General features: G+C 38.6%; 2 protein-coding genes across 2 annotated transcripts; both read left to right on the top strand.

Annotated features, from left to right (window-relative positions):
• The first annotated feature begins 2,832 nt into the window (after nt 1–2,832).
• Nucleotides 2,833–5,377, top strand: LOC121905391 (fucolectin-like). The gene is given in 4 exon segments (XM_042423606.1): nt 2,833–2,896; nt 4,086–4,350; nt 4,352–4,380; nt 5,367–5,377. Coding segments are annotated over 4 exon segments (369 nt in total).
• Nucleotides 5,378–5,398: 21 nt separating this feature from the next.
• Nucleotides 5,399–22,225, top strand: LOC121905392. Its single transcript, XM_042423607.1, has 9 exons — nt 5,399–5,521; nt 8,272–8,554; nt 8,661–8,810; nt 16,103–16,156; nt 16,418–16,485; nt 18,182–18,467; nt 19,413–19,567; nt 21,326–21,608; nt 21,763–22,225. The coding sequence occupies exons 1-9, from the start codon at nt 5,473–5,475 to the stop codon at nt 21,911–21,913; spliced, it is 1,479 nt and encodes a 492-aa protein (XP_042279541.1). The 5' UTR covers nt 5,399–5,472; the 3' UTR covers nt 21,914–22,225.
• The last annotated feature ends 2,245 nt before the right edge of the window (nt 22,226–24,470 follow it).

Consider the following 24,470-nt stretch of genomic DNA (forward strand, 5'->3'; position numbering starts at 1 on the left):
ATTTGTCATTTACAGAACGTTTTTCGTCATCAAGTCCAGTTATATCATCCTGGTATGAAAGGATCATAAAACAAATGGTGCACTGGAGTTACTTCTGTGGCTCATTGCATACCTACAGAGAGCTGTGCACAAGCCAGAAAGCTGCCAGAGGACATCAGTGGATGTTTGGGAAACAATCATGGACGAAGGGGTGAAAAACTACAACGAAATGCTGTTTCTGGCTCAATTCAGATGCAAGAGAGACATTCTGCATAGTGACGCACAAATATCCAACTGATGGAACAAGAAAAACACATTTTTGAGTGGAAGGGGACTTTCACTGCTGCAAATATCACGATTTCTTTAAACAACGTCATCTATGTAGTAGAAATGTACAAGTATTTTTGAAATTGGTGCCCCATGAAAAGTCCAGTCAAGTTGCAACTACTACTCAAATTCATGCCAAATGTCAGGTGTGCAGAATTACATTATTTTGTGTAGCCTAAACCAAATTCATGTTATTTGAATGTTGCTGCAGTTGTAGGCAGTGTTTTTGCATGTTTCCAAGCCTCAGGCAATTCATTTTTATTCCCATATTATGCTGAATTACGCTGAAACTGCTTCAAGGCCGTTAAGCAGTACTTTATTCTCTGACACAGTGGAGTCATAAGAAAAGTACAGAATTTGACCAGCCTTCTCCTTTTAAAGGACTTTTCTAAACCAGCAAACAATGCTGGATTGACCCTTCAAGAATAGCACATATGTTACTGCTGTTTGCAGTCTGCGTGAGTTGAGGGCTTTAGATAAACTTTCAATGGATCTAATACACACTTTCTCCATAGACTGCTGTTATCACAACAGCTGTCTCTGGGGTATTTATTTTTCCCGTCCTGCCTTCAGCTACACCCTCACATGCACAGTCCCCTGCATGTCCATGGAACTCACCATTCCCTGCCATTCATCACCTGTCCATTAATTACCTGACCTCCAGATGACCCTGTACTTTCCCATCTTTCCCAGTCACCTCTCCAATCACCCTGTACCTGCAACAGTCATCACCTGTTTGTCATCTGCCAGCACACATGCTATTAATTTTCCTGATCACTTCATTATCACTCCATTGTGTAAATATACCTGCCCACTTATTATTGTCCTCTGTCAGATTGCCAATATTGCTGTGTGCCTTTGCACTCAGGCACCAAACCTGATCCTGGATCCTGTATGGTGAGACTAGGCAAGTTTATTTGCATATCACATTTTATACACAAGGGGAATTCAAGGAGCTTCACAGAATGCATTAAAATATAAAAAAAAGAAAAAAAAGCACAAATACGGGATATGTAAAGATGTAAGAGCAAGATGGTTAATGAGGAGTACATGGAAGGAGTACTTCCCTTATCACTCTAAAGGGGGAAATCCTACAACAACCAGGATACATGGCACGCAGCCCATTCAAGGCCACTGATGGTGTGTTTATAGAACGCAGGTGGTGAATACGTATCCTGGCAGAGCAGCCAGTTATCAAAGACAAAGTTAGTATTAAGCAGCATTATATTTCTTTATAAAGGCTTATTTGTCATTTATAGACCGTTTTTCCTCATCAAGTCCAGTTATATCACCCTGGTATGAAAGGATCATAAAACAAATGGTGCACTGGAGTTACTTATGTGGCTCATTTCAAACTGCACACAAACCAGAAAGCTGCCAGAGAACATCAGTGGACAGTCAAAAAACCTTTCAGTCTGCATTCTCTTCTTCTTTCAGCTTGGTTTGGGAAACAATAATGGACGAAAAGGTGAAAAATTACAACGAAATGATGCCTCTGACTCAATTCAGATGCAAGAACAACATCATTTGTTTCTTCTTTGTGTGTTTACAGTTTGCAAAATAAACGTAATTGAATTTGTCCACCAGCTAGACAGTCAGCACAGAGTAAGGTGGTCTAATTCTCCAAATGGGACCATAATACCTAATTATGAGAAGGAAACTTCTCCATGGGCTGCTATTGTCACAACAGCTGCCTCAGTGGTTTTTATTTTTCCCATCCTGCCTCTGTCCCTGCCTTCAGCCACACTCTCACACACTCTCCAGGCCTCTGCATTTCCATGCAACTCGCCATTTACACCTTTCCCAGTCACCTGGTTCCAACACCCACCTGCCCACCTGTGTCTCACGCTTATCCTGCTGTTTGTAGTCTACATGAGTCAAGGGCTTTGGCCAAACTTTAATTTATTTAACACACTTCACACTTTCTCCATGGTCTGCTATATTGTGTCATATGTTGTCCTGTGCCCTGTTTTTCAGGCTGTATGTTTTAATGAACGCACTACAATTTGATGCAGTATTCAATGTTTAATATTGGCATATAAAACATCAAACAAAATTAATGGAACTACAGGTGTCATCTTCTAATTTACAACACCATCCACAGTTGCCCATCCCTGCCCCACTTGATAGGTGAAATTAATCTTATCTAAACATAAGACTGTTGTATATCAGCAATAAACAGCACATGCCCCAATAAGATGTGAACATAAATATCCCTGTGGGGTCCACATCGAATCATATTCATCAGCACAGCGCAGAGAGCGGCTTCTCATCTTCCTCTGAGCTCATTTTGCATGTCAAGGTATGTGGCAGTTTGGAGGGTTATTTCATTTTTATGTGTATTGTTGGTTACATATAATTACTTAATAACCATTAGTCATCATTTCATTTTTATGCACTTTGAATATCCAGGTTCTGGAACAAAGCATGAGATTGTTGGTCAGGGATAAACTTCATGAAGATGACAATGTAAATTTCTTCAGTGTAATTCTATTATTGACTCTGTAATCTGTCTCAACCAGAACAATGGAGCACGGTTCAGTTCTGCTGTTGTTGCTCCTCCTGGGGACGTGCTCGGCTTCCGCCCATCGTAAGTATGATCTGGCTATGTCTGTGATATAAAATTCTGCTGCCCTAAAATGGATAATTAGTAAATAATAAAGAGATGGTGGAGTGATATTGAAAGATTAATGTGATGTTGGATGTGTTTAGATTTGATTCCAAATTTTGTTAATAACAGTGTGATCTCTGGTCTAAAGCTTCAATTACAAACTAAACAGTCTACAAGTGATAATGTAGGGTCACCACACCTCACAAGTTTTTTTTCAGAGAGAAGTGGTTATGTTCATGTCACTTAGGGATGTTTAGTTTTATGTTGAATACAAATCAAACAGAATATGTTTTATTTAGTTATTTGTGTAAAGCAGTGAAAGGTGACAAACCTCATGGCCAACAGTGATTTTTTCTAAGTTAATGCATATGCTATGGAAAGAAAGTAACTATTAAGCAGCTTATTGACTGATACATTTATTTAAGCTTAAAGTTGCTATAAGCAATATTTTTAACAATGTGACAATATGACAGAGGTCGCTTGTTGTGACTCTGCAGCTCCCCTCAGTTTAATGGAGCTGTATAGCAAATTTTAGCTCATTTTTCAGCTGTCCAGCTGCAACTTTACTCTTTTGGTTCACTGTCAGCGCTCACAGCAGCAGGCAGCTGTTTTCAGAGAAAAAGCTCTAAAACCTCACTGTAGACTACCTGCTCAGCACCAAACGACAAAAAGACACAGTTAGCAACTAGCTGGTGAACATCGTAGAGCATTTAGCAGCTAAAGAGCCAGATATAACAGAGCTAAAAGAGTGAATATTGGCCTTACACCAGGTGGACAGAAACAAGACTCCAAATGAATGATAATGTAGCTCTGTACCTGCTGGATGTGGAAAAAAGCAACTGTTTGTAAACAAGTTTTCCATTTCAACTTAAAGATGATGATAAGTCATTGTTGTGTTCACAACTTGTCACTGCTGCCTGCAAGATTTTATTTTTCGTCACAACGATTGCAAGGTAAACAGCAAAATTACAACGTCAGTCTGGACCAAAATGGTGGACCAAATGTCCCTATGGCCACGCTGCTGACGTGGCTGAAGACAAGGCATTCCAATCACACTAACGCAGACCACATGATGGACACACAGAGTTTCTCGGGTGTGATGTAAATTCCTCCACAGGGATAACCAACATTAAGCAAAGAAAGAAAAAAATGTGTGTTTCTTTCACAGAAAATTTGGCCTTACGTGGCAAAGCAACTCAGTCACGCCGCGTCCAGGGAGCTCCTTACTATGCTTATGGGGCTGCTGACAACGCCATTGATGGAAACCGTGACGGTGATTTCACGTCCGGTTCGTGCAGCCACACTGATCAACAGACCAACGCCTGGTGGAGGGTGGACCTGATGGAGTCTTATGTGATCACCTCTGTCGTCGTCACCAACAGAGTAGACTGCTGTGTAGACAGGATCAATGGGGCAGAGATTCACATCGGCAACGTCAAGGACAATATTACTGCAAACCAAGTGTAAGTGAACACACAGTAATTAGTCATTAGATACAGGACTTCTCCCTGGAAAGTGTTAAGCAGACATTGTAAACACCACAGATCCTGATGTAACCCGTCTACCCTCTATATATGTAGATGGCACCCTGAGTACTTTATCCCAATTAACTTTGATATGGTAACTCTGATTAACATAATGTTATTTATTATTATACCTCCCGGATATAACTAAATATTGTGAGACTACAATATAGCAAATAATTGAGTGTACTAGCCCTTTAACACAGCATCCAAGCACTGCAGTCCAATGTATGTATATGTCCTTTAACCTCTGAAATAATAAACACACCCAGACACCGTTTTAAAATTAAAAGAAGTCATTTCTTACTTTAATTGTAAGGCAAAAATAGATAAATAAAAATAATAAATGTGTTCTCTATTTTCGTTTCAAATTACATCATACTTGTTAGCAGGAAAGTCCCGCCCTCCAGGAAACACTGAGATTTAGTGTATTTAAGAGGTTTTTTTCACTTGACTGAGCATTATATTCATTTATAGCTCAAACATGTTCAATATTCATAAGTTTGCTATTAATGCAATCAAACCTTTAACGTAAAAGTCCATTCACAAGCCTGTTACCTTTAAATTTATACCACGGCTGTGTAGAATTATCGATTCTCACTGATTCACCCCCATGCAGATTGTCTATGTGTGTGTGGTCAAACCAAATGTAAAAATCAGTCAGAATAATAAATCTCCCACCGTACCTGTGAAACCATTTTCTGCCATCAGCTGTTTGTTGTTTTTGAGGGATAACATGATGCTTAGTAATGCAGGCAGCAGAAATCCTAAGACAAGTGAACTATATTTAATTTATAAAAAAAAAGATTAATAATCTTATAAAAGTAATTGAACGACTGAAGTTTTGTTAATACATAACATTAAAGTACTTAAGTAATAAAATGTATTCATGCATTTTATAACTCTGTTTCCTCTCTCTCTTTTAGGGTTGGTGTAATTCCTAGTATCCCAGCAGGAGTGTCTTATACAGTAAATGTTACAGAAAACGTGGAGGGACGTTATGTGACTGTGGTTTTACCTGGTCCAAAAAGGATGCTCACACTCTGTGAAGTGGAAGTCTACGGGTACCGTGCCCCAACTGGTGAGAATTGAATGTGTGGCTGAAGCCACACAAATTTAATTTGCTAGGTGATGGTGGCGCCTCGTTTTCTTTACAGCTGTAGTCACAGCAGAATTTGAACAGCATTCATTTAAATGAAGAAAATGAGCGAAATGCATTTACTTCCTGCTGCAAATAGATCTCTGCTTTGCAAGGTGGTATCTATTTGAAGTGAGGCTCCATTTACACCTGGCTGAGATCTGATCACAATGCAAGCCCAGCCACCTCCGAATATTATCTGGCCAAATCAATCACATTACAGTTACAATGTATTCTGAGTGCATGGACACCTGCATTAACATGCGTTTTTCTTTACCCAGATAACATCCAGATACAGATCACATGTTAATGCCAGGTGTAAACGGGGTATAAATGTGTCTTAACTCGAACATGCAGTTAAAACATTTACACCTGGTATTAAAATGCCATCTGTATCTGGATAAGGAAAACTATGGGCTCAAATTAGGGTCATAAGTATTGTTGCTGTCTATCACTGTATCTGAATGTGTGAAAACATTTTGTATGACTACATTCAAATGTGTGAATGTGTAAAAACGTCTTGATCAAATGAATTCAAATGTTTGAATACGTAAAATATATCTGAACAAATAGATTTAAATTTTGAAGCTGTAAGGAGATCTGTAGCTGTGCACGACATTTTGTGAGCAAATGAAAAAGATTTGCACAAATAATTTCCAATGTGTGAGTGCATAAAAAAGATTTGTACAAAGGTTTGCTGTTACAAAAAACATTTACAGTTACACATCAGGTTTGCAGCTTGTGGGTGAAAAAAGTTCAGACAGAACTCAATTGTATGTGTGAATCCCAAGTTTACAGCTAGGAGTGAAATCTCCGAGTACAAATCAAACCTACGAGTACAAATACTTTTGTCCTACATTTGACGCTTCCTCTTGAATAGCCAGTGGGGATGCTCTGAAACACTGTTGGCATGTCCACTGAGGGCGCTGAAAGCACTCCCCCAACTGAACAGCCTCTGAGCCTCTGAACTTATAAATATGTATACCAAACTCCCTTATAAAGATACACAATTTAAAAGGGCTTGTTTGTTGGTGTAAAACAAGCAACATGGATGATATTTTAAAAATAAAGTAACGCTAGGAGCCACTGTTTAATTCGGCACCTATTTTGTACGTAAATGTGGACTTATTACAGTAAAAATGTAACTTAAATGACGAGTTAACATGTGATCCATCACAAATCATTATGTTAAATTGTCATTTTCTTTTAGTGGAGTTCGGTGTCAACGTTACCCACTTCTCTGCTGAAAAGTCGCAAGTTACCACACTTACTTACAAGATAGTTTTATAAACTTTCATCAGAGACAATTGGGATTCACGGGTAATCCGCTGTTACTGGTGAACGTGGCCATTTTTGTCAACAGTAGCACTGAGGGAATGATTTCAAACCCAGCTGAAGCGTCAGTTGTCGGGTAGAGTCAGAAAGCAGTGCTGGCCACCGCCTCCAGCTTCAGCTTCAGCACTGGCTGTTCAGATGGGACGCCCCCAGGCAGAGGGAGAGCAATTGCTAGAAAGCACTTCACCAAAAAGCATGCCGTGAGAGGCTTTTACTCCAAGGGTTACAGTCAAAATGAAGCTACAAAGGACTCTTCAGCAGAGAAGTGAATAATGTTAACACCAAACTCCATTGAACTCCAAATACAAAACTTTGATTTGTAACTGCAAACCTTTGTGCAAATCTTATTTATACACTCATACATTGGAAATTATTTGTGCAAAATTTCATTTGTTCAAAAAATATCATGCATAGCTCCAGATCTTGAATTCATTTGATCAAAACGTTTTTACACATTCACACATTTGATTTTATTCATACAATATGGTTTCACACATTCAGATATGTATATGACACACAGCTACAATACTTAAGAAGCTATTTTGATTCCATCGAAAAATGCTAAAGCCGAATGCATTGTGATTGGAATGCAATTGGATTGGTAAGATAACATTTGGAGGTTGTCAGGCTCGCATTGTGATTGGATCTCAGCCAGGTGTAAATGTAATCTGTACATTATGAACAGTTATTTAGAAAAGAATGGCGTCTGTTCGTGGCCACAGTTACCTGGGATGCAGATGTTTGTTGACAAGTTTGCCAGACAGGCCTAGCTAATTTGCATATTGAAATCCGATCACAATGTGGGCACAACTGAGAGAATGAGAACACGTTTTATACCAGGTGTAAATGCAAAAACCCACAAATTGAATGTCATTATTCAGATAATGCATCCAGATTCAGAACACCAGTTAATACCAGGTGTAAATGGGACCATGGTGACACTCAGCAGTACCTGGTCAGCTGGTTTATTTAGAAAAACAATGAACATCTTTTAAATTAGTCTTTAGTTTCTTAAATGTTACTGGGATTCTGGGTAGTTGCCGAAAAATCTTTTGCAAATGTGTTGAATATCAAATAGGAAAAATAAACACTTTAGATTCTGATACACAACATAAAATCTGGCACATTTTCTACTGCCAACTGCTGGTGCATCCTTCAATTTTTGCAAGAATCTGCACAACTATACATAAACTCTCAATATTTCACTGCAGTTTCCCACTACTGGAAAGGACAACAATGTGAAAATAGTTATGACTTTTAGATTCAAGACATCCGCAAATTGGAGCCACTTTGTTCTGCAGATAACAAGAAAAACTATGTATCAGTGCTGATGTTTGCAAATGTGTCCTTTCCTACAGGAGAGAACCTGGCACTCCAAGGAACAGCCACACAGTCATCACTGTTTACACATCTTGGCAATGCATATCATGCTATTGATGGGAATCGTGCCAGCAACTGGAACAGGGCCTCTTGCTCTAGCACTATCGATGAATACCGTCCTTGGTGGCGTCTGGACCTGCACAATACCTATAAAGTGTTTACTGTTACGATAACCAACAGAGATACACACCCATTACGACTCAATGGAGCTGAGATCCGCATTGGAGATTCTCTTGCAAGCAATGGCAACAACAATCCCAGGTAGTTTAAAGTTTGTCATTAATGGATATTCGTCATTAAGTTTGTTAGCAGTAACTTATATTTGTCAGAAAGAATAAGTTAAGAAAGTAATTTCTTTTTCTCCTAGGTGTGCTGTGATCTCACGCATCCCTGCAGGTTCTACCCAATCGTTCCAGTGTGACGGGATGGACGGTCGCTATGTTAACATAGTCATTCCTCGAAGAAAGGAGCTCCTGTCCCTGTGTGAGGTGGAGGTGTATGGCTCTCGACAGGATTAGACAATTTACATAGCCCGTATTTAGCTGATGCTTTTTTTTTTTTTTTATTCTGGTTAAAATCATAGTTTAAGTTTCACTTATGACATTGACATCATTAGAGACAACATATGGTTAGATCACATTAAAGTTGAATTAATAAATGTTTGACCACTAGGGGGCAGAATAATTCCAAAACAACCTGACAAACACAGACCTGACAACATCATCTAGCTGAATAAAATTGTTGCGGCTAATATGTTAGCAAACAGTTGCACATTTACACATCCTGTCAACAAAGAACAACATTAGCATTTGGAGTCATGTATCTGCCTGCAGGATGAATGTGAATCCAATATTCAGTCTCTGTTTAGCTCTAGTTTGGTGTCCATGACTCCTTAGAAAAATATCTGTTCTATAGCTACTAGATACTATATGAAGAGCTGAATTTGTCAATTTTTGTCAATGAATTCCTGTTCAACCTTCTACCCAATAAGAAACATACATCTATCCTAAAGTGACTACATATGTGTTTTCCTTATGCCTTTGTCCTCTTTGATTCTGATGTAGACACTGTACTGTTGAAACATTAGTCTGCTTGCATTATTAAAGGCTGCATATCAATCAGTGTGGTCCTGTCTTTTCTCTCTGAAGTGTGCTGTGGGTTTATCAGAGCCTTTTGAGTAGTGAGACTAAACCATACAAATGTGTAAAACCAAAACAAGAAGCAAAACAGGCTAAAAGGCTCTGTTGGTGATAACTATGTGTTTGTCACTACGAGTGACACTTTTCACATTACGCATAATAATGTCATTCAGTCTATTATAAATATCAACATTGGAGCTGGCTGTACAGACTACAGAGTTGTAGGTAGAAGGTGAGGTGTGGAGTATTTTGACAAGATATGATGCACTTTTTTGTCCCTGTGGGCAACTTTGTTCTGGACAGGGAACTGCAGTTTCACACCTGATTGTCATCTGCCAGCACACCTGCCCCTCATTCCGATGGTCAGTTAGTTGTGTATATATATACCTGCCCACTTACCTTTGTCTCTGGCCAGATCATCAATGTTGTTTCAAGCCTTTTCGTTTAGCAACCTGAACCTGTTCCTATACATAAATATACCTGTGTGGTCCACATCAAATCATATTCATCAGCACAGCACAGACAGTGGCTGCTAATCTTTCTCTGAGTTTATTTTGCATGTCAAGGTATGTAATTATAATTATATGATTTTAGTAGTTTCTGCCTCTTCTGCCAGGTGTGCTGTGATCACAAACATCCCAGCAAGTGCTGTTGTTGAGTTCAAGTGTAACAGGACAGATAGTCGCTACGTTAACACAGTCAGCCCTGGAAGATAGGAGTACCCTGTGTGAGGTGGTGGTGTATGGCTCAAGAGTAAAAGTTTAAAATGTACTTCAATGCAGATACTGTTATATGTACTCCAACTAATCAGAACTATAGATTAAGTTTCAATTTGATTGTCAGCCCTGTGCTTTTAGACAGACAGGAGCACTGCATCATTTACTCATTTTAATGAGGCCTGTGGGAACAGAATTCAGGGTTGTTCCTTCATTTTAGAGTAAGTTTGGTTCACTAGCCAATCATTGTCTGTGGGCACCCTATCAAGGCAGGTAGTTGTTTTCTTAGTTTAGTTCATGCATTTGTCCCTAGTTTATGGCTTATGTAATGATTTCATATATATAATATTGTTTTCCTAGTTGATTTTGTTTATTTGTTTGGTTTTTTAAATTTTTTTTCGTAGTGCAAGTACAGGGCTTTTTTATGTCCTGCAATTAATATTGTTTGGTTTAGTTTATTGTGTTTATTCTGTTCCTAAGTTGCTGGTTAGGTGTTAAACCATCTGACCAACTGATATCGTTTTGGAGATGTGTTTCTTTACTTTAGTTTAGTTTGTTTGTTCATTCTTTTCTTTTTCCTTTTTTTTCTTGCTTCATTACACCACTGGCAGGACGCCCTTTTCTACAGCTGTTGATAACCAGTGTTAAGCATTTCAACATAAGGGCAAATGTATGGTGTTTTTGTTTGTTTGTTTGTTTGGTTGAATATTTTACTGATTTTGTATTCCTTTTTTATTTTTCAGAAGCTGAGCACCCATGGTGGTGGAGTTGGTGTGTGTAGGTGGTGGTTCCTCCTTTCCTGTGCTGTGTTCAACTGAGCATCCCTGGGTTTGACCCTTCACCATTTTTGTGTGCCTGGATATGTGTGCACGTGTGATTTGGGGTGACTCTCTTCTGGATACCTCTCGTACCTCCCCTCCACTAGTAAGCCTCAACGCTGAATAATTCCCCTGCCCCTCTTTTAATACCTGTGTGTATGGTATGCTTTATAATTCTTTTTTTTACAAATTTTTGCAACTGTTAAAATAAAGAATTATTGATGGCTGGAACCACGTCTCTCGCTGTCTTAGTGATTGCCTTTTTGGGTTATTGGTACTGGTCTGGGGTAACATTTGTCCCTGGGTAAAAACCCCAGGGTGGTGTAGTTGGATTCTTTTGATTACACTGGTTAGTGTTTAACATCCTATTCTCTTGCCACACTATATCGCTGAGTTATTGGAGTGCAGCTTCAGATCGTCACTTCTGGCTGTTTCTAATTCACAACTCAAGACTGAAGGGCACCGGGCTTTTGCAATCAGGGCCCCTCAGCTCTGGAACTTCCTGCCTGAAGATTCGAGGCTGGCAGAATCAGTGCCATCTTTCAAATGTTTTTAAGTGTTGTATAAATAAAGTTTGTTATTACTGACCTTGTAATTGTACTGCCATTGCCTGCTACTGCATCATATATCATCTTTGCTGAAATAAAATGAAATCTTTAAGAGCCTGACATGTTGGTCTGGATCATAAAGCACTTTATATTAAACTTTTAAGCTCACAATTTTTTCAAGTCTGTCTTAAGACAACAGTCAGGTACCCAAATGAACATTTGTATCTGTTTTTCTTGCTGTTATCATCCCTCCTGTTCATACTGACCATTAAGAGATCCCCTCCAAATGTGTTTACAAAGTAGGTGATGGGGAACAAAATCTTTATTTGAAGCTATTATGAGGCTTCAGCCATCCAAATTAGTCAAAACAATTCAATATCTTTCAAAGTTACTATAAAACTACTATAAAAGTTATTATATCTTTATCACGCTATATTTCCTCTTTCTGTTCCAAGAGTAATAAAATAACAACATAAAGTAACAACCTTTTCTAAATGACTGTAACTGTGGAAGAAAGTTTCCCTCATCAGATGAAAAACACATTCTTGATTGGAGGGGGACTTTAAAGAGGAATTTCACTGCTGTTATGTAATGTGATGAATTCATAAAACTAAGTCACCTATGTAGTAGAAATGTACAATTATTTTTGAAATTGGTGCCCTATGAAAAGTCCAGTCAGGTTGCAACTACTACTCAAATTCATGCCAAATGTCAGGTGTGCAGAATCACATTACTTTGTGTAGCCTAAACCAAATTCATGTTATTCGAATGTTGCTGCAGTTGTAGGCAGTGTTTTTGCATGTTTCCAAGCCTCAGGCAATTTATTTTTATTCCCAGATTACGCTGAATTATGGCTGAAACTGCTACTAGGCCTTTAAGCAGTACTTTATTCTCTGACACACTGGGGTCTAAACCAGCAAACAATACTGGATTGAACCTTCAAGAATAGCACATATGTTACTGCTGTTTGCAGTCTGCATGAGTTGAGGGCTTTAGATAAACTTTCAATGGATCTAATACACACTTTCTCCATAGACTGCTGTTATCACAACAGCTGTCTCTGTGGTATTTATTTTTCCCATCCTGCCTTCAGCCACACTCTCACTTCCCCAGTCTCCTGCACTTCCATTGAACTCTCCCTTCGCTGCCATTAATTACCTGACCTCCAGATGACCCCAGACTTTCCCATCTTTCCCAGTCACCTCTCCAATCACCCTGTACTTGCAACAGTCATCACCTGATTGTCATCTGCCAGCACACATGCTCTTTTTTTCCTGATCATTTCATTATTACTCCATTGTGTAAATATACCTGCCCTCTTATTATTGTCCTCTGACAGATTGCCAATGTTGCTGTGTTCCTTTGCATTCAGCCACCAATCCTGATCCCAGATCCTGGATCCTGTGTAGTGAGACTAGGCAAGTTTATTTTCATATCACATTTTATACACAAGGGGAATTCAAGGTGCTTTACATAATGTATTAAAATATTAAAAAAGAAAAACAGCATAAATACAGGATATGTAAATATTTAAGAGCAAGATGGTTAATGAGGAGTACTTAAAGAGGAATTTCACTGCTGTAAATATGATGATTTATAAAACTAGGTCATCTACAGTATGTAGTAGAAATGTGCAATTATTTTCAAAATTGGCGCCCTATGACTAGATAAAACTGAGAAAAAGGCTGTAGATTCCCTTATCGCTCTAAAGGGGGAAATCCTACAACAACCACATAGCCCATCTAAGGCCACTGATGGTGTGTTTATAGAACGCAGGTGGCTAATACGTTTCCTGGCAGAACAGCCAGTTATCAAAGACAAAGTTAGTATTAAGCAGCATTATATTTCTTTATAAAGGCTTACTGTCACTTACAAAAGGTTGTGCCTCATTGAGTCCGGTTATATCATACTGGTATGAAAACATCATAAAACAAAATGTGCACTGGAGTTACTTATGCAGCTCATTTCAAGCTTACAGAGAGCTGCACACAAGCCAGAAAGCCGCCAGAGGACATCAGTGGACAGTCAAAAAACCTTTGAGTCTGCATTCTCTATTTCAGCTTGGTTTGGGAAACAATCATGGATGAAAAGTTTACATTTTGCAGCTGTATTTTCATGGTGGATGTGATGGCAATTTAGCAAAGTGTTTTAGTGATTTCAAGTGAAACCAAAAATACACATAAGTGAATTTGTCCACCAGCTAGACACAATTTTTCCTGTTTCATAGAATATTACAGTCAGCATAAAACAAGGTGGTCTAATTCTCTAAATGGGACCGAATACCTAATAAGGGGAAGGAAACTTCATGGGCTGCTACTGTCACAACAGCGGTGTCAGTGGTTTTTATTTTGTCCATCCTGCCTCTGTCCCTGCCTTCAGCCACACTCTCACACACTCTCCAGGCCTCTGCATTTCCATTCAACTCTCCATTTACACCTTTCCCAGTCACCTGGTTCCAACACCCACCTGCGAACCTGTGTCTCCTGCTTATGCTGGAGACACAGCTTATGCTGGCCAAGCTTTAATTTACTTAATACACCTCACACTTTCTCCATGTGGTTGCTATATTGTGTCATATGTTGTCCTGTGCCCTGTTTTTATGGCTGCATGTTTTTATGAACGCACTACAACAGCTTCACTAGATTGCATTGAATATGTGGTATTCGAATGCTGAACTGAAATTCTTACACTCCCTACAGAGTAGGTTCAACCTGAGTGGCTAGCAGCTAGCAGCTAGGAGCAATCTCACACTATAAACACTGTAAACACCTACAATGTTAGTTATCAATAACTCAGGATTTGGGTTACCAATTTCTTTAGCTAAAATTGATTTGAAAAATAAAATCTCACCACACTGCACTTGTTTGTAAGTACAGCTAGATATCTGCTCTTGTGGCAGACTAGTTGTGTTGAATATAAGGCTTTTGGATAGTCTAAAAGTTTTAAATTCCAAAATTTTGGTACTGGCCAAAATTGTGCTGAAATTAATATTGCACAGTTAGGAATAATTGCCAATAATACTCTGCCTCACACGGGGCACCATTTTGGGTCTTGGCTACTAATAATTAATTATTATCAAAGATAATTATTAATTATTAAAATCAATAAAGATTATTAATAAGAATTAATAATAACAGGGCATCACTCTTGAGTTAGGGAAAAAGATTCAGTTTCAAAGTGTACTAATCTATCAATTTGGAACTTTGATTAATAATTAACTTAATAACTATAAACAAAATCACCATATCGATAGCTAGTTACGGTTGAAGGATTTTGGAGTTCCTTGCAGAGCAGAGGTTGGCAAAACTCGTTCTTGTGCAACATTAAACAGACGGCATGTATATCCAAAAGCATTTTTTTAAGAAAAAGGAAAAAAGAGCAAAACACACAATATTAATCTAGCTAAATGTACCTATATACAAGTGTATGTGTGTGAGTGTGTATGTGTATGTGTTTGTGTGTATGTATGTGTGGTGAAGACAATGGCAAGATGGCTGAAGTCACTTGGTGACCGAGCACATGGCATGCAGACAATATGGCCGACAGAGAGAACTACAGAGACAAAAGGTTGGTTGTTACCGAGTCCATGGAGAGAGAGAGATGCTTTGTGGTGTGCTGCTTCTTAGCTGGCGAATCCATGGATGAGTCAGGCTGAGATGAGTTTGGCTCCAAGGCTGAAGGATGCAGGCCTTGCTGGGTAGATGGTGCTCCATTCGTGCAGGTTAGAGGGCCAAGGTCATTGACGAAGGGGTGAAAAACTACAACGAAATTATGTTTCTGGCTCGATTCAGATGCAAGAGGGACATAATTTGTTTCTTCTTTGTGTGTTTACAGTTTGCAGCTGTATTTTTGTGGTGGATGTGATGGCAATTTAGCAAAGTGCTTTAATTGATTTCAACTGAAACCCAAAATACATGTAATTGAATTTGTTCACAAGCTAGACACCATTTTTCCTCTTTCATAGAATATTACAGTCAGCACAGAGTAAGGTGGCCTCATTCTATAAATGGGCCCAAAATACCTGTGTCAGTGGTTTTTATTTTTCCCATCCTGTCTGTCCCTGCCTTCAGCCACACACTCACACACTCTCCAGGCCCCTGCATTTCCATGCAACTCTCCATTCACACCTTTCCCAGTCACCTGGTTCCCACAGCCACCTGTGTCTCCTGCTTATGCTACTGTTTGCAGTCATGAGTCAAGGGCTTTGGCCAAGCTTTAATTTACTTAACACACCTCACACTTTCTCCATGGTCTGCTACATTGTGTCATATGTTGTCCTGAGCCCTGTTTTTATGGCTGCATGTTTTTATGAACGCACTACAACAGCTTTCCAGTAACTTTAAAATTCAATGCAGTATTCAATCTTTAATATTGACATACAAAACTTCAAACAAAATCAATGGAACTACAGCTGTCATCTTCTATTTTACAACACCATCTACAATTGCCCATCCCTGCTCCATTTGATAGCTGAAATTAGTGTTATCTAAATAAAAGACTATTGTATATCAGCAATAAACAGCATATACCATGATAAGACATGCACATAAATATCCCTGTATGGTCCACATCAAATCATATTCATCAGCACAACGCAGAGAGCGGCTTCTCATCTACCTCAGAGTTCATTTTGCATGTCAAGGTATGTGGTTGTAGCTGAATAGCCATGCTCTCAAATATGCAATTTGGAGGGTTATTTCATTTTTGCGTGGATTGTCGGTTAATATAATTACTTAATATCTGTCATTCATTTTAGAAGAGTAATTTCTTTTTTATGCACTTTGAATATCCAAGTTCTGGAACAAAGCATTAGATTGTTGGTCAGGGATAAACTCCATAATGATGACAATGTAAATTTCTTCAGTGTAACTCTATTATTGACTCTGTAATCTGTCTCAACCAGAACAATGAAACACGGTCCAGTTCTGCTGTTGCTGCTCTTCGTGGGGACGTGTTCAGCTTCCACCTATCGTAAGTATGATCTGGCTATGTCTGTGATATCTGTCTTATAAAACATTAACAATAATTGTCAAGAAATCCCGGTGCCCTTAAATTGATAATTAGTAATATGTAAACAATAAAAAGATGGTGGAGTGATAATGAAGATTCATGTGACTTGGATGTGTTTGATGTGTGCTTCAACTTCAAATTAAATAAAACCTTTGAGAAGAGATAATGTAGGGTCATGCCCTTTTTTCTGGAAAGAAGGGGTTATGTTTATGTAGCTTAGTAATGCAAGCAGCAGAAATTCTAAGACACGTGAACTATTTTTAATTTATATCAAAGAAGTGAATCTCTTGTAAAACTCATTGAATGACTGAAGTTTTTTTAATTTGATGATTTATAGCAGTTTGTTGGCAAGGTGGACAAATGTTGGATAATATTTATTATTTATGTTGCTATATACCTTTGAAGTACTTCAGTTATAAAATGCATTCATGCGCTGTTTCCTTTCTCTCTTTTAGAGTTGGTGTAATTTGCTAGGTGATGCTGACATGTCATTTTCTTTACAGCTGTGGTCACAGTAGAACAGAATTGTTTCAAAATTTTGTTAATAACACCATGAACAGGGTTTTTTATGGAAAAGTTGTTATGTTTATGTCACTTGGAGATGGTAAGTTTTACGTATAATACAAATCAAACAGAAGTTATATTTAGTTATTTGTGTAATGCAGTGAAAAGTAACAAACCCTTGTTGGTCATAGGACCCTCAAATTATTTGTCGCAGTAGATTCTATTACTTTTTTATGCATTTAATGTCTAGTTTGCAAAAAATATGGCCTTGCACATCTGCAGAGTTGTTTACAAAAATTTGTGATTTGTGATTTTTTCTCTAAATTAATGCATATGCTATGGAAAAAAGTAACTATTAGATAGCTTATTGGCTGATACATTTATTTAAGCTTAAAGCTGCTATAATCAATATTTTTAGAATAAAAATGTGACAATATGAAAGAGGTTGCTCATTGAGACTCTGCAGCTCCCCTCGACTTAACAGAGGTTTATAGTAACTTTCAGCACATTATTCAGCTGTCCAGCTGAAACCTCACTGTTTTGGTTCACTCTCAGTGCTCACATAGCATCATTTTCAGCCACAGCAGGCAGCTGTTTTCACAGAATAAGCTCTAAAAATCCACTGTCCACTACCTGCTCAGCACTACACGGCAAACAGACACAGTTAGCAACTAGGTGGTGAACATAGTGGAGCACTTAGCAGCTAAAGAGCCAGATATAACAGAGCTAAAAGAATGAATATTGGCCTTACACCAGGTGGACAGAAACAAGACTCCAAATGAATGATAATGTAGCTCTGTACCTGCTGGATGTGGAAATAAGCAACTGTTTGCTACCGAGTTCATAGTCCATATCAACTTAAAGATGATGATAAGTCATTGTTGTGTTCACAATTTGTCACCATTTGCCCACAAGATTTCATTTTTTGAAATTCATGAGGTGAACAGCAGAATTACAACATCAGTCTGGACCAAAGTGGTGGACCAAATGTCCCTATGGCCACGCCACTAAAGTGGCTGAAAACAAAGCATTCAAATCACACTAACGCAGATCACAGGATGGAGATACAGAGGTTTTCAGGTGTGATATAAATTCCTCCACAGTAATAATAAACATTAAGCTTTGGGAAAAAAATGTGTGTATTCTTTCACAGAAAATGTGGCCTTACGTGGCAAAGCAACTCAGTCATACCGCCACGAGGGATTTTTTGGGGCTGCTTACAATGCCATTGATGGAAACCGTGAATCTCATTTCCCTGCCGGTTCATGCAGCCACACTATACCACAGACCAACCCCTGGTGGAGGGTGGACCTGATGGAGTCCTACGTGGTCACCTCTGTCGTCGTCACCAACAGAGGAGACTGCTGTCCAGACAGGATCAATGGAGCAGAGATTCACATCGGCAACTCTTTACAGGGCAATGGTGCTGCAAACCCAGTGTTAGTGAACACACAGTAATTACTCATTAGATACAGGACTTCTCCCTGCAAAGTGTTAAGCAGACATTGTAAACCACCTCTGTCTACTTTCTATATATGTAGGAGGGGCTCCCGAGTTCTTTATCACAATTGAAGGTCTAATCTTGAAGATTTTCATTTAATAAATGTCTGTTAAGTCATCTATTGTCAAATACGGTAACAAAATGGTGATTGAGCCTATGGCCCACTGATAAAAGTCCTTGCATTTGCAGTATTATGATTATTACAAACTGGGTGTCGGTGGCAACTTTCCCACCATGCATTCAAATCAGTGGAGCTGATGCAACAGACTCTGTCTTCATTCGCTTGTGTGTGAAGCGGCTTACTTTTAAAAAGCTTACTCTTATTGTCTTTTTATTCACAAAGCTTTTATTGCATGTATAGTAACTGTCTGTCCTGTGCTGCACTGTGTGTGCAGCACGCACCCGGTGGCTGAGCCCTGCCCCTCAGTGCTCCTCAGAGCAGAGGAGAGGAGACAAAGTAGCCATAAATGACAGAAAAACACAGTAGAGACTCTCACACTGAGCTGAAATGAAACAAGTGCGCATAAATTAGGTAAATAGCATAAATAAACAGTCTCTGCTGTGTTTTGCTGTCATTCATGGTCGCGCTGGATCCTGTCCACTCCACTCATGTTTCAGGGAGGGCTCCAGTGTGTGTGTGCTGCACACACAGCGGAGCAGAGGACAATGAACCAGGTGAAGTACTCAAGTTGATGACAACTACACTCATTGCACTGTAAGTGCAATAGAAGCTTTATGAGTAAAAAGCAAATAAGTGTAATTATTAATGTAATCCGTAAAGTAATTTAACGACTGAAGTTTTTTTTAATACATAACATTAAAGTACTTTAGTTATGAAATGCATTCATGCATTTTATAATTCTGTTTCCTCTCTCTCTTTTAGGGTTGCTGTAATTCCTAGTATCCCAGCAGGCAGGTCTTATACAGTAACAGTTACAAAACACGTGGAGGGACGTTATGTGACTGTGGTTTTACCTGGTTCAGGAAGGGTCCTCACACTCTGTGAAGTGGAAGTCTACGGGTACCGTGCCCCAACTGGTGAGAATTGAATATGTGGCTGAAGCCACACAAATTTAATTTGCTAGGTGATGGTGGCGCTTCATTTTCTTTACAGCTGTGGTCACAGCAGAATTTGAACAGCATTCATTTAAATGAAGAAAACGAGCGAAATGCATTTACTTCCTGCTGCAAATAGATCTCTGCTTTGCAAGGTGGTATCAATTTGAACTGAGGCCCCATTTACACCTGGTATTAACATGTGTTCTGAATCTTGATACATTTTCTGGATAATGAAATCCAATCAATCAGTCTGTGCATTTACATCTGGTTGCAAAGTTTCTAGGCAGAGCTGGCAGACTTGTCAGCAAACATATTGCATCCCAGGTCAAGGAAACTGCTGCCACAAATGGACGTCATTCACTTTTTTGCGAGGGACTTCTAGTTACAGCTACTTGTAGCTTTTACAGAGCTCGCTTTAGCTGGCAGGAAGAGCGAGGTGACCTTTCAACTTAATGGGATGATTTTTTTCTTGTGGTCACCCTGTACAGATAGGGATTACATTTACACCTGGCTGAGATCTGATCACAATGCGAGCCCGACCACCTCCAAATGTTATCTGGCCAATCTGATCACATTATGATCACAATGCATTCTGAGTGCATTGACATTTCTTATCCAGATAACATATTCAGATACAGATCACATGTTAATGCCAGGTGTAAATGGGGTATAAATGTGTCTTAACTTGAGCATGCAATTAAAACATTTACACCTGGTATTAAAATGCCATCTGTATCTGGATAAGGAAAACTATGGGCTCAAATTAGGGTCATAAGTCCATATGTGTGAAAACATTTTGTATGACTACATTCAAATGTGTGAATGTGTAAAAACATCTTGATCAAATGAATTCAAATGTTACAACGTGTAAAAAATATCTGAACAAAATACATTTAAATTTTGAAGCTGTAAAGAGATCTGTAGCTGTGCATGACATTTTGTGAACAAATGAAAAAGATTTGCACAAATAATTTCCAATGTGTGAGTGCATAAAAAAGATTTGCAATTGGATTGGTAAGATAACATTTGGAGGTTGTCAGGCTCGCATTGTGATTGGATCTCAGCCAGGTGTAAATGTAATCTGTACATTATGAACAGTTATTTAGAAAAGAATGGCGTCTGTTCGTGGCCACAGTTACCTGGGATGCAGATGTTTGTTGACAAGTCTGCCAGACAGGCCTAGCGAATTTGCATATTGAAATCTGATAGCAATGCGGGCACAACAGAGAAAATGAGAACACATTTTATACCAGGTGTAAATGCAAAAAGCCATGAATTGAATGTCATTATTCAGATAATGCATCCAGATTCAGAACACCAGTTAATACCAGGTGTAAATGGGACCATGGTGACACTCAGCAGTACCTGGTCAGCTGGTTTATTTAGAAAAACAATGAACATCTTTTAAATTAGTCTTTAGTTTCTTAAATGTCACTGGGATTCTGGGTAGTTGCCGAAAAATCTTTGCAAATACTTTGGATTCTGATACACAACATGAAATCTGGCACATCTTCAACTGCTGGTGCATCCTTCAAATTTTGCAACAAGCATTTGCACAACTATACATAAACTCTCCATATTCCACTTCAGTTTCCCACTACTGGAAAGGACAACAATGTGCAAATAGTTGTGACTTTTAGGTTCAAGACATTCACAAATTGGAGCCACTTTGTTCTACAGATAGCAAGGAAAACTACGTATCAGTGCTGATGTTTGCAAATGTGCTCTTTCCTACAGGAGAGAACCTGGCGGTCCAAGGAAAAGCCACACAGTCATCATTGTATTCATATCTTGGAAATGCATATTATGCTATAGATGGGAATCGTGCCAGCAACTGGGACAAGGCCTCTTGCTCTTGCACTAGCCATGAATTCAGTCCCTGGTGGCGACTGGACCTGCAGAAAACCCATAAAGTGTTTTCTGTTAAGATAACCAACAGAGATGCACATGCACAACGACTCAATGGAGCTGAGATCCGCATTGGAGATTCTCTTGCAAACAACGGCAACAACAATCCCAGGTAGTTTAAAGCCCATTATTGAAATACTACTATGACTGAAAGTTGGTCATTTATGGATATTCGTCATTAGGTTATTTAGCATTAACTTATATTTATATTAACCTTTAAAACCAAATATGAGTATCCATGTAAAAGTAATTTCTTTTTCCCCTAGGTGTGCTGTGATCTCACACATCTCTGAAGGTTTTACCCAAACATTCCAGTGTAACGGGATGGATGGTCGCTACATTAACATAGTCATTCCTGGAAGAAAAGAGTACCTTACCCTGTGTGAGGTGGAGGTGTATGGCTCTAGACTGGATTAGATCTGACGAGGTTCAAAATGACAATTTACATAGCTAGTATTTAGCTGATGCGCTTTTATAGATTCTGGTTGCAATCATAGCTTAAGCTTTACTTATGACATTGACATCATTAGAGACAACATACAGTCAGATCACATTAAAGCTGCATTAATAAATGTTTGACCACTAGGGGGCAGAATAATTCCAAAATAAACTGACAAACACAGCCCTGACAACATCATCTAGCTGAATAAAATTGTTGTGGCTAATATGTTAGCAAACAGTTGCATTCATTTGGAGTCATGTATCTACCTGCAGAATGAATGTGAATCCAATATCCAGTCTCTTTTTAGCTCTAGTTTGGTGTCCATGACTCCTGAGAAAAAATATCTGTTCTATAGCTTCTAGATACTAGATGAAGAGCTGAATTTGTCATACTTCTTCTAATTCATGATATTATGTCTGCTGCAAAACATGAATCTTTTGCTCTTGATTTCACACAATTCTTGTTTGGCATCTGGACATTGGCTCTGGCAATTCTCACCTTTTAATCTGTTATCCAATATGTTTGAATTCCTGTTCAACCTTCTACCCAGTAACAAATGTACACTTATCCTAAGTTGACTACATATGTGTTTTTGCCTTATGCCTTTGTCCTCTTTCATTCTGATGTAGACACAGTAGTGTTGAAACATTAGTCTGCTTGCATTATTAAAGGCTGCATATCAATGAGTGTGGTCGTGTCTTTTCTCTCTTAAGTGTACTATGGGTTTATCAGAGCCTTTTGAGTAGTGAGACTAAACCATACAAATGTGTAAAACCAAACCAATAAGCAAAAGAGGCTAATAGGCTCTGTTGGTGATAATTATGTTTGTCACTACGAGTGACAGTTTTCACATTACACGTAATAATGTAATTCAGTGTAGTGTAAATATCAGTATTGGAGCTTTGAGAATAGATGTAACAAAATATTGTGGAGGGAGTTTCATCTCTGTCCTTTCTAGACTTTTCTAGCTACACAGAGATGTGCAATCTAGCTCGTTGAAGCAGAGCTACTCAGAAAAAGAAGTAATCTCAGAGGTCAAACTTGGAGCCGCTGTATCTTGTATAGCACAAGTGACAGCAGAACACCAGAGTTTTGCCAAATATAACTGGCAGAGACTTTTTGTCCAATCATTCACAGCCTTTCCATTTATATCAATATTAATAATCATATGGCCCATGATCTGAATAAGGTATAACCCCAACTGTAATACCATAATATTCATAGTTACAGATGCAAGTAAATTGTAGAGAATTTGATGTGTTTGTGTGTTTTCAGATCATAAAAAAGGGAAGTAGCAGAACACTGGGATGTTGACATACCCAAAGATTCAAGTGGTACTAGCAAAAAACAAAGAAGTTCAAGAGAATGTCAACATTGTGCAAAGTAAAAATTTGCCACTAAGCATTTTCTGAATGTTTGGTTATTGTTGTTTTTATACGATTTTTATTCTTTGCCTGCACCTGTCTGATATTTTGGGGACATCTCAGGGGTGCACTGTAATTTAAGTGTCAAGGATACCCACAGTTTGCACTTAGCACTGCACACCTGCACATAGAGAAAGGCATACAGCCACTGTTTTCTTCTATTTTTCTCACATTGGTGAGGGAGCACTGCAAAACCCCATTAATGTAGGAATACAGTTGTCTTGCTGATATGCACTGAAGTGGTTGATTATAACTCTGTATTATACTCTGTTTACCAGTTAAAGACTTCAAATTATTCACCCATGCTCAATCAATCCCTTCCACTTTCTTTAAAACCCAGCAGGCTTGCTTCTTTTTGGTTTTGTAGTGAGAGTATTGTAGAAGCTATTATCAAGTGTTTGTTCACTTTAAATTGATGTATAGCTGAGTGTATGTGTATGTGTAAGTGTTTCTATTATATGTGAATGTCTTTGTGTGTATATCACATCATTACATTTTAATAATCTGTTTTTTATTTGCATACAGCAATTTAAACTATTCATTTTAATCAAACCCTAGTCTGCAGCGGTTGAGGTCGGCACCCAGTGACACCACTAAGTTTTTGTATTATTTTGATTTGATCAAAGTTATATACTCTTTATTGGTAAGAAAATTGGTTTGTATTGTGTGATCTTTCGCATACTTGTTGCCATGCACTTGGATAACCTCTTATATTTAATTCACAAATAGGGAAGTGAAATACATGCACATGGGAGTAAACCAGTGCAACATGATTGGACACTGTTGACATGAATATGAACTGATTTCTGATGATTGGTTGGATATGGTTCAACTGATGTAGAGGTGAAGAAAAAGATGCATATAAATAGCACAGCAGTGTGTTGTTTTACAGGATTTGACTTCTTTTTAGTTGAATCATCAGACTCCAGGAAGAAAGCGCTCTCTGTGTCCGGGTCTCCAGGTAACACCTTTCATTTCTTTCATCATCTTAGTAGACCAAGTTCTAAGTATCCAGGCTCTCTTGACTCACTTTTCACTGCCTGAGAATAATACTTTACAAAACATTTTACAGCGTCATCGATGGAAACCGTGACTCCACTTTCACGGC

Source organism: Thunnus maccoyii, chromosome 10 (assembly GCF_910596095.1).
Source record: "Thunnus maccoyii chromosome 10, fThuMac1.1, whole genome shotgun sequence".
NCBI classification, from domain to species: Eukaryota; Metazoa; Chordata; class Actinopteri; order Scombriformes; family Scombridae; genus Thunnus; species Thunnus maccoyii.

Excerpts from the sequence above, each read along its gene's own strand:
- LOC121905392 (XM_042423607.1), top strand. The coding sequence starts at position 5,473 with ATGCTCACACTCTGTGAAGTGGAAGTCTACGGGTACCGTGCCCCAACT. Across the intron at positions 8,555-8,660 it reads AATGGCAACAACAATCCCAG|GTGTGCTGTGATCTCACGCA; the intron begins GTAGTTTAAAGT and ends TTTTTCTCCTAG. Across the intron at positions 19,568-21,325 it reads CGGGTACCGTGCCCCAACTG|GAGAGAACCTGGCGGTCCAA; the intron begins GTGAGAATTGAA and ends TCTTTCCTACAG.